The sequence below is a fragment of the Penaeus chinensis genome, chromosome 22 (genome assembly GCF_019202785.1).
Source record: "Penaeus chinensis breed Huanghai No. 1 chromosome 22, ASM1920278v2, whole genome shotgun sequence".
In the NCBI taxonomy this organism is placed as follows: Eukaryota; Metazoa; Arthropoda; class Malacostraca; order Decapoda; family Penaeidae; genus Penaeus; species Penaeus chinensis.
Window position 1 is genome coordinate 13,115,158 of NC_061840.1, and position 10,938 is coordinate 13,126,095.

Here is a 10,938-nt window from a genome sequence, read left to right on the forward strand (position 1 = left end):
GCTAATTATTTTGATTAGTAATAACATCCTTAAACACAAGAATTTGAATATCACTGTATAACTTTTTATGTACATTACATGCAAGTAAACGGACATATATGCTATAGATTACATATCTGCTCTACATTTTAAGTCTATCAGACGTAACTATTGTTCCTTTGATTCTATAAATCATCAACTTTTATAGGTGTGATAATGTAGGTAATAATGCATTAATATTACACCACTGGCAATTTTGATAATAATGATGTTCGCTTTGTCCACAAACGGTGGCAACATTGACAAGGCTCTACAAGAAGTATATAAAGCGATCATGTATCTAAATCCTCAAGGGTATAACGGCTTTCAAGATTGTATCACTGCACTGACCTCGTTCATGCTCGGTTTTTAAATGATCTACAGTTTCGACGAAAACATCAACAAAAAAAGAAATAATGGTGTCTTCTTCATGGACCACTTTTTTTGGCCGCTATCAAATATTGACAGAACTAGAATTCTGCAACTGCAATCTATCAGAGAAGACATTGCACTGCTGTTCCAAGACGAGGGATGTTTTAAGTACATGAATTCCATCTTCTGTTCCTAAGACAACAACACATTCTTGCAAGATAAGATGAGGACGGGGTAGGTAGGGTAAGGGAGGGAGGGAGGGAGGGAGGGAAGAAGGGAGGGAGAGAGGGAGGGAGGGAGAGGGGAGGACGGCCATATCAGGATAACTAGAGCAACACAACTGTCTGCAGTGAACATGTGCGTGGTATGACATACAGTGTTGAGTGTTTATAAAGAAACATAATAACGAGAAGAAGACACTGACGAAGAACAAAAAAGAAAGGGAAGATGATAATAAGGCAAAATATTCTACATTTGTGTTATTTAAAAAAAATACAAATCTCTGACGTTATATTCGCAGACGCAGTAAACATTTTGATCACAATTTCAGAAAAAAAACAGCAAAGAGGAAACAATCTATACTCAAACTTCGACACTCCTGCATGCAACATTGCAACTGAAACACGATACATAACCCGGGGTCGAGGTGTGAAGGGGAACTTAAGAGCGCAAACCCAGCGGCCCCTTCGCACCTGGGAGGGCTTTAGGAAGGCGAGGGATATAAAGACAATAGAGGAATAAGAAGAGGGTGGGAAGGAAGGGAAGAGGTGAGAAAAAGGGCAGGAGGAAGTGAGAGAATGGTAGGGTTGAGGGAGGAGGAAGGGAGAGATAGGTAGGGAGGAGGAGGAGTGGAGGAGGAGGAGCAGAGGGGCGATAGGTATGAATATGATGAATATGATGATGATGATGAGGAGGAGGAGAAACAGAAGGAGAAGGAGAAAGAAGAGGAGGAGGAGGAGGAGGAGGAGGAGGAGGAGGGGGAGGAGGGGGGAGGGGGGAGGAGGGGAGAGGAGGGAAGAGGAGGAGTAGGAGGGGAGAAAATAAAAAAAGTAGAGGGAAGAGTAGAAAAGGGGAGGGGAGCGAAAAAATGCATGTGCATGTATAAAATCATGCGAGTAGAAAGAGAACCGGGAGAGGGAGAATTTGAGGGAAAGAAGAGAGAGAGAGAGAGAGAGAGAGAGAGAGAGAGAGAGAGAGAGAGAGAGAGAGAGAGAGAGAGAGAGAGAGAGAGAGAGAGAGAGAGAGAGAGAGAGAGAGAGAACTAGAGGGAAAGGGGGATTGAGAGGTAGGGAGAGGGAAAGAGAAAGAGGAAGGGAAAGAGAGAAAGAGGAAGGATGAGATAGGAAGAGGAAGGGAAAAAGAGAAGGAGGAAGGGAGATAGATAGAGGAAGGGAGATAGATAGAGGAAGGGAGAAAGATAGAGGAAGAGAGAAAAAGAGAAAAAGAGAGAAAGAGAGAAAAAAAGAAAAAGAAAAGGAAAGAGAGGCGTATATATATATATATATATATATATATATATATATATATATATGTATATATATGTATATGTATATATGTATATATATATATATATATATATATATATATACATACATGAAGATGTGTATGTTCATGTGTGTGTATGTGTGTGTGTGTGTGTGTGTGTGTGTGTGTGTGTGTGTGTGTGTGTGTGTGTGTGTGTGTGTGTGTGTGTGTGTGTGTGTGTGTGTGTGTGTGTGTATGTGTGTGTGTGTGTGTGTGTGTGTGTGTGTGTGTGTGTGTGTGTGTGTGTGTGTGTGTGTGTGTGTGTGTGTGTGTGTGTGTGTGTCTATCTATAAATATATAGGTAGACAGAGAAACAGATAGATATATATAGATATATTGATAGATAGAGAGAGAGGACGAAAGAGGGAAGAATAAAGAGAAAGGAAAAGAGAAAGAAAAAGAGAAAGAAAAAGAAAAAGTAAAAGGAAAGAAAAAAAAAAAGAAAGACAGAAAGAGGAAGAGAATCGGCAAACAAACAAAAAGATGACCCGGGCGGTGTTTAAAAAATAGTTCCCAGAGCTATCGCTGCGTGGTGTTTACTCGAGACGTTATTGCTTCGCTTCCTAACTAGGCTTGTTATTGGAGCTTGTTGTACAAGCACACCGAAATATGCTGCTTGAAAGCTTCCCCTCTCTCTCTCCCTTCCAGTTTTCTCCCTCGCTTTGAACCGACATCGCGTCTGAGGTGGTGGCTTGTTAGGGGTTTATTTTGCGCGGGCATTTTTCGCGTGCGGATGTGCCAACTGTGTTTATTGGCAACCATGTCGGTAATGTGGATGATGAAGACAGAGGAAACCCTACGACTCCAAGGGGAAACGATCGCGCACTTACAAGGCCAGCTGTCCCAGGCCCTTAGAGACCTTCAGGCGGTGGTGGACGAATTACGCGAACTGCGCCGCAAGTATACCGCCGGGGCCGAGAGAGAGAGCCGTACCGATGACAAACGCACGATGGGGAAAGCTACAGCGGGGAAAAGGATGATCGATTCGGAAGAGAGTGATATTGGAATGCAGAGTCATGTGTGTAAATTATTCATAAGTCGTTATACTTCTTCCTTTGCTGAATAACAATCAATGGAGCTTGTTTTGAATTTTAAGCAGCTTGCAAAGACGACGGATGATTTTTTTTCTTGTGTCCGACAAGTGATACTAACATCATTATACTAGTCTTCGGAGTTCTAAATCGAAAATATTAAGCCATATTCTTCAAGTGTTTAACTCTCCGATTGATTTAAAAATAGACCTTACATTTTGCATTACATGTATAGGTTTGTTTAGGAGGAAGTCTAGCTTTCATTTTATGTGTGCTTTAACGAAAGCTAGCATCAATACAGAGGTAAATATAAATACACTACCTTTTACAGTAAGCTTACTCGGCACGTGCCTCTTGGCGGCTCCCCCTCTTCCGCATCCTTGTAGTCCCGGATCAGGAAACAGTTTTGTGTCGGGGCAGTTTTAAGTCATCTAAGCTGAATATTGAGATGATATTCTTATGGTGCTAATAATATTTTGATAATAATATTTTGTTTAATACAGTAGTTCAATAAATCATCCTACGGCTTAAGATAATGACCGTAGAGGGGCTTATTCGTTAACAATAATTTCCGATCTCCCTTAAACTCCACTGTACGAAACTCTGTTGTGCAACTGTTATTTTTATTTGCTGTTTAGGAAACTCGAACTTCATTATCTACCTGTACCAAAACACACACAAATGAGTTTACATGTATCTCACGGTACATTTATGCAGCTGCGGGATCATGGCAGAGAATTAATTTCTCCCTGTTCGACAGGACGACATCGCCTCCGTGAACGACACAACTTCGCTGCAGGACCAATCCAGGGACGACGCAGACGACAGGGAGGATGTGGACGACGTGTACATGGAAACCGTGGAGGCCGTGTCCTTTAGCAATGTCATAGGTAGGTTTTTTGCAACTTGGACATAGAAATTTTGATTATTTTAGAAACAAAAATATGGGTGATATGGTATATTCATTTATGAGACTCACGGATGAATTATATTCGTATTACAAATGTGAACGAAATTAAACAATATGGAATATAAAATACGGTATGATATCAACACACATTCAGGTATGAGTTGATAATATGAACAGTATTAGTAAAAAAAAATAAAGATTGATAAAAAATCCCTAACTTACGAGAAGACATTTCGCAATAGACAGTCCAATAGATATGAACATATATTGAAGTACGACTTAATACATTCGGCTCCACGAACAGCTACGTGTGACAAACATGGCGTCCTCAGCAAGAAGACGAAGGGCCTCCTCAGGAACCTCAAGACCTACCACTGCGTCGCCTCTTCCGGCATGCTTTACCTCTTCCTCAAGGAGACCGATGAGAGACAGCGGAAGGTGAGGTCGCCGACGAGGAAATTGCCGTATTTTCTTGATTTTTATTTGTTTATGGTTTGCTGTAATGTTAAGATATAAGATGGAATTGTACATATATCCTTTGTACTTAACATTCCTTCTTTCCAGAGATAAATGTTGTCTCTAAGTAAAACAAATGAATAATTTGAATAATTTGAATAATTTGAATAAAGGTCACAGTCTAATAAAGGTATATATATCTACAATGTGAATTTCGGTGCTAAGTAGGCAATATGTAAAAAAAAATTCACCGGCAGACCATTGACCTCAGCGGCTACACGGCGCGGATGGCCACGGGTGAAGACATCCGAGACCAGCGGAAGAAAGACTCAGCTTTCGAGATCGTTGGTCCGGGGAAGAAGACCCACACGGTATGACTAGGAGACTAGGGAAAGAAAGAAAAAATATATATAAATAAGTATATTATGTATATACACACACATGCATCAGCATAAACATATTAAAAAAAAGAGGTAGATGTGTATGTGTGGCCTTAGTGCTTTCCCCAACGCCTCCTTCCTCCCGCAGTTCATCGCCCGGACCCCCCGAGACAAAGTGGAGTGGCTGACCGCCCTCGACCGAACCATCAAATCGGGACGCAAGAGCCAGTCGACCTTTGCCTTGGACACCTTGATCTCGTCGGAGGAAACGCACCGCTTGTCGCAGCCGCAGATACTAGCGAACAGCCCTCTCATTCTGCCGCCGAAGCCCGGACAGCAGCTGCAGCAGGAGGGGAAGAAGGACGACGCCAAACCAGCCGAGGACGACTACTACTACCATGATGTCTCTGCGGATGTCAAGGAGGTCTCTCTCTCTCTCTCTCTCTCTCTCTCTCTCTCTCTCTCTCTCTCTCTCTCTCTCTCTCTCTCTCTCTCTCTCTCTCTCTCTCTCTCTCTCTCTCTCTCTCTCTCTCTCTCTCTCTCTCTCTCCTCTCTCTCTCTCTCTCTCTCTCTCTCTCTCTCTCTCTCTCTCTCTCTCTCTCTCTCTCTCTCTCTCTCTCTCTCTCTCTCTCTCTCTCTCTCTCTCTCTCTCTCTCTCTCTCTCTCTCTCTCTCTCTCTCTCTCTCTCTCTCTCTCTCTCTCTCTCTCTCTCTCTCTCTCTCTCTCTCTCTCTCTCTCTCTCTCTCTCTCTCTCTCTCTCTCTCTCTCTCTCTCTCTCTCTCTCTCTCTCTCTCTCTCTCTCTCTCTCTCTCTCTCTCTCTCTCTCTCTCTCTCTCTCTCTCTCTCTCTCTCTCTCTCTCTCTCTCTCTCTCTCTCTCTCTCTCTCTCTCTCTCTCTCTCTCTCTCTCTCTCTCTCTCTCTCTCTCTCTCTCTCTCTCTCTCTCTCTCTCTCTCTCTCTCTCTCTCTCTCTCTCTCTCTCTCTCTCTCTCTCTCTCTCTCTCTCTCTCTCTCTCTCTCTCTCTCTCTCTCTCTCTCTCTCTCTCTCTCTCTCTCTCTCTCTCTCTCTCTCTCTCTCTCTCTCTCTCTCTCTCTCTCTCTCTCTCTCTCTCTCTCTCTCTCTCTCTCTCTCTCTCTCTCTCTCTCTCTCTCTCTCTCTCTCTCTCTCTCTCTCTCTCTCTCTCTCTCTCTCTCTCTCTCTCTCTCTCTCTCTCTCTCTCTCTCTCTCTCTCTCTCTCTCTCTCTCTCTCTCTCTCTCTCTCTCTCTCTCTCTCTCTCTCTCTCTCTCTCTCTCTCTCTCTCTCTCTCTCTCTCTCTCTCTCTCTCTCTCTCTCTCTCTCTCTCTCTCTCTCTCTCTCTCTCTCTCTCTCTCTCTCTCTCTCTCTCTCTCTCTCTCTCTCTCTCTCTCTCTCTCTCTCTCTCTCTCTCTCTCTCTCTCTCTCTCTCTCTCTCTCTCTCTCTCTCTCTCTCTCTCTCTCTCTCTCTCTCTCTCTCTCTCTCTCTCTCTCTCTCTCTCTCTCTCTCTCTCTCTCTCTCTCTCTCTCTCTCTCTCTCTCTCTCTCTCTCTCTCTCTCTCTCTCTCTCTCTCTCTCCTCTCTCGCGCTCTCTAGCGCCCTCCATCCCAACCCCCATGTTTTCTACAACCCCAACCGAATAATCTACCACGGTATACCGCCTAGGTCGTGAGTAGTGCCCCGCGGGCTTGCAGAACGGTCTTGGCAGCGGGGCAGAGCCAGACCCTTCCGGCGCGCACCTCCGCCGTCTTGGGTGATGGACCCACCTGACTACGACCCAGTGAGTAGGAATTATCTTTCTCTCGTTGGAACTTATGCTTCCGCTTGTCAGAAGTTTTACCATAAGGAATTCTAATGTATATATTACAGCTCCGTGACATTCCAAATATCTATATAAAGAAAACTGCTTGTTTGTGTTTCGAATCAGCAACTTCAGATTTCGAGTAAATTTCTCGCTCCAATAAATAGTCAGATAATAAGACTCATTGTCCAGCGTCTGATTCCTCACCTGTATTTCTCAGGTCAGTCCCGACGATTCCCCGCCGCCCTTGCCCGAAGGCCCCCCGCCTCTCTCAGCCAGGCGCCCTCCTGGCAGACCCCCTCTTCCCGCCGTCCTGCAGGACCGCGTCAACAAGCAGGCGTTCAGGCCCCTGCCCGACGCCCCTTCGGAGACCACCGAGGGCGCCGAGGATCCCATCGGTATTTACTGTGAAATCGAGGACGACATGCTGGAGGCCGGGAGGGAGAGCTACGAGCAGAGGCTGGCCGAAGAAAACGAGAAGAACTGGAACCTGACGAGCAACGCCAACAAGCCCCGGGCCGTGTCCTCCGAAGGCGTGCCAAGCGACCTGCAGTCTTTGAGCAGCAGGATGTCCTCGAACTCCCTCGTTGGCTCTTTGAGTGACGAGATTTTCATGAACATATCCGAAAATAGTTCCACGCACGCCCTTCCGCATAAGTTTTCCCTCAGATCGTCCACTCCGAAGACCCCACCGAAGCTGCCGCCGAAGGGCATTCCGTACCCGCAGGCGACAGATGACGACTCGGAGTACAAAGTGCCCACATCGGCCATTGCAGACACGGAATATCAGATTCCAAGCTCGAACCCGGTGCCCACTGATACCGATGACGCAAGAGAAAGAAATTCTGTGGGGGAGATTTCGGCTCCCTTGGCCATGCAGACATACCAGGTACCTTCATCACAGGCACTCGTTCCCATCAAACCAAAATGCAATGACAGAAAGAACTCAATCGTAGAGGAAGAAGCGAAGCCGTTGACATCTTTCTTCAGCGGCAAGGAGGACACGAATCCCAAGAACAATCTCAAGGCTCTGACGAAGCGATTTGAGATGAAGACCAACTCGCTGCCCGGAGAGGACGTCAAGGAAGAGAAGAGGACCCCCAACCAGGGCACTTCGGTGAAGGACATGATCGCGCGACTCAACCAGAATAAGAGTCAGGTAGAAAAGGACATCAAGTCTAAAACCCGCGAGGAGCCAGTGCGACCGCTGAGTTCGTCGAAGAGCGCGAGCGCCGTGTTCCAGGTGACCCCCCAGCCCCAGGAGGCCGTACCCCCGGCGGCGGAAGCTGAATCGAGGTTCGCCAAGCCGGCGCTGCCGCCGCGGCCACACAACCTCGCCAACGGGGCAACGTTAGTCGTAAAGCCAAGAGCAAGTGAAGACAATAGGAACTGTGACTCGGCCTCCAGGAGCGCCTCGGACGACGATTACTACGAGACGCCAGACGACAGCAGCTTAGAAAGCGCCTCGCAGAGAAATTCCCAAGATATGGCAAAAGATTCCTTCGGCGACACATCCAGTGGAGGTATGGTATTATATATATATATATATATATATATATATATATATATATATATATTTACACACACACACACACACACACACACACACACACACACACACACACACACACACACACACACACACACACACACACACACGCACACACACACACACACACACACACACACACACACACACACACACACACACACACACACACACACACACAACACACACACGCACACGCACACGCACACGCACACACACACACACACACACACACACACACACACACACACACACACACACACACACACACACACACACACGTACACACACACATACACACACACACACACACACACACACACACACACACACACACACACACACACACACACACACACACACACACTCGTACACACACACACACACACACACACACACACACATATACATGTGTATAATAATAGATCATCATCTGATTTTCTGACATCCTACCACCATCTAAGGTCGTGACCCCGTCTTACAGAATACTACGTCGCGAAGTTTGCCTTCGTCGCCACCATCGACCAGGCCCTGAGCTTCAACCGCGGAGACGCCATCTTGGTCCACGACGTGACAAGCAGCACTGGGTGGTGGAGAGCGACACTCAAGGGACGCACCGGTCTCGTACCCAGGGAATACCTCAAGAAAAAGGAACAGTGATTAAAATCCCCATTCTAAAAGACAGTGTCTCTCTCGTATATTTACATTACGTTGGTGTCAAGATATAATTGTTAGAGAGATAGCTGGCTGTTTTGTTATGTCACTGTCACAGCTGGTCTGGTATATTCACACAGTACAAAACAGAAGATGATGGCAAGATGTTCGTATGCAGTTCATAAAGAAATATGAAAGTGTATGTTGTCAGTTACACACCATGTGAGAAGTGTGAAAGGATTTCTGTATCAGAGTATCATTTGCTCTCTCAGTAAGCTAAGTTCCATGGTGCCTTACAGATACTGTATCTAAAAGCTGAAAAAGTTCTGGTAACAAGGTGCAGTGCAGAGAATGTCATGTACATAGATGTGGTGAGACTGTGCATGTGTCTTTTAATTATTATGCATACATCTATTATCTCATGCTGTGCTTTTCTACAATGAATAATATTTATTCAGGCATTCCAAAGAACGAAATACTCGTAGATTACAGCTTGTTCGGAAAAATTGATTAATGAACCTTCTATAAATTTTTGCTAACTGGTTTCATTACGAAAATAAATTACGATTGGTGTCATACATTCTAAAAAAGAACACATACAAGCGGGAAAACACACACACACAAAACCTGCCTTTGGAAATGTTGGTATAGCAATATAGCAGTGACATTTTTCAAAGCAGTGAGGAAGACAACCAAAACAAGGGATTCGTGTAAATACCTGCAGACCTTCAACATGCAAAGAAGCTGAAAGTGTCCGATTTTCTTCCTAGTCAGAGGATATTCCTGTTCTCTCTTTTCTCGTCTCACAATATTCAATGCATGCCCGTCACAATAAGTAAAATGTCCACTGTGTATCTCTTTGTATGTGTATCCCTATTGTATTATATACCAAAGAATCTTTAGCACATACTAGATTCCTGAAATGCCGAATCTTGTTAGAAAAATCTTGTGAGACTATCGAGAAAAAAATATAATATGGACTTGAATACTTTACCAATTTTCTTTTTTTCATGAGTGATGTCGATACATAATGTATATGGTGCTTGTAGTTGTCAAGGTTACATGCTAGATATGTTTCCGAGATGAAACACAATAATTAGGATAATTAATGTATGGTAATATCGATGAATTCTGACATACATAATTTTGTCAACAAATTATGTGTTAGATTTTCTAATTTTGTCTAGATAAGCTTGTATATTTTATTAAGTAGACCGATATTATTTGTAAATCCTTTTCAATAGTGAACTTGTTATTTTTTATGCATTTTTGTCACATTGCTATGAGTCTCAACTAGTCTGCAATGCCAAATATATTAATGTACGATATGATGCAATAGGCTGATTGAATTATTGGTATTATCTGTAGTTAAATCATGCCAAAAACTCATTATGTACTAGACACACTGCAATAAAAGAATCTATGAATTCTAATCTTTTACCCTTAAAATGAGTTAAACGCGAGTGTACGACCACGACAGATTTTATGTCGATGAAGTCAATAGCAATGACAAAATACTTCCATTCTGTAATCCTTAAAATAAGGCAGAAGTGAGTTGGGATATATATGAAGTCCGTGAAGTCACGGTGAAGGTACTGTCTTGGTACTATTTGATAATGATTAAGTGAAGTAATTTTAACAATAAAATTATTTACATGAACAGCTCTGTAACCATTCTGAAATCATACATTACCAAATATGCCATAATTCATTCAGAAAGGAAAATGTTGATGAGCATAATTGAAAATTTGGATGATTAAATCTTATCATCATCTTCAAATCAATGGATCATGGAAATGAAACGCGACTATAATAGAGGAGATAAGAATAATTCCACAGAAAATGAGACTTCAAAAAGTAATCTTTCTTGGAAACGAGACAAAAAAAAAAAAAAAAAAAAAATGAAAGAAAAAAAAAGTAACTGGCTCATATCACTGGCAAACACTGTTCGTAAAGTATACTCTATTCTCATTCTAAACCATACGATTAGAAATAGAATTCACATATTCCCAATTATTTTTTCAACAAATTGCTTTAATATAGTCTGTTGGGGAATGATATCAAATATTGAACCTTTTCAAAAAGACTGTTTGTTGAATCAGTTACCTTTGATGTTAAATCAAAGTAGAATAACTATATAGTACCTTCGAAATGTATTACGGTAAATCAGTCACAAAATTATGATTTTGTTTGCCGAAATATGAATAGCTGAGAGAGACTAAGCATCTTTC

The 10,938-nt window shown here is 43.3% G+C and overlaps 2 protein-coding genes across 2 annotated transcripts in view; both read left to right on the top strand.

Annotated features, from left to right (window-relative positions):
- The window catches only part of LOC125036946, a 71,426-nt gene extending 64,966 nt beyond the window's left edge, over window positions 1-6,460 (top strand). The window contains exons 4-8 of the mRNA XM_047629906.1: window positions 3,706-3,835; window positions 4,160-4,293; window positions 4,569-4,682; window positions 4,840-5,115; window positions 6,398-6,460. Of these exons, the coding sequence (XP_047485862.1) occupies window positions 3,706-3,835; window positions 4,160-4,293; window positions 4,569-4,682; window positions 4,840-5,115; window positions 6,398-6,460 (717 nt within the window). The remainder of the gene's footprint in view (window positions 1-3,705; window positions 3,836-4,159; window positions 4,294-4,568; window positions 4,683-4,839; window positions 5,116-6,397) is intronic.
- Window positions 6,435-10,134, top strand: LOC125037086. The gene is made up of 3 exons (XM_047630086.1): window positions 6,435-6,483; window positions 6,725-8,027; window positions 8,538-10,134. Exons 1-3 carry the CDS (start codon window positions 6,460-6,462, stop codon window positions 8,711-8,713), a joined length of 1,503 nt encoding a protein of 500 aa, XP_047486042.1. The 5' UTR covers window positions 6,435-6,459; the 3' UTR covers window positions 8,714-10,134.
- The last annotated feature ends 804 nt before the right edge of the window (window positions 10,135-10,938 follow it).

What these genes read in the sequence shown, in the direction of transcription:
- LOC125037086 (XM_047630086.1), top strand. Translation starts at nt 6,460, where the DNA reads ATGGACCCACCTGACTACGACCCA. An exon ending in ACCCACCTGACTACGACCCA is followed by an intron (nt 6,484 to 6,724) that starts GTGAGTAGGAAT and finishes TGTATTTCTCAG; the next exon opens with GTCAGTCCCGACGATTCCCC. An exon ending in CGGCGACACATCCAGTGGAG is followed by an intron (nt 8,028 to 8,537) that starts GTATGGTATTAT and finishes CCCGTCTTACAG; the next exon opens with AATACTACGTCGCGAAGTTT.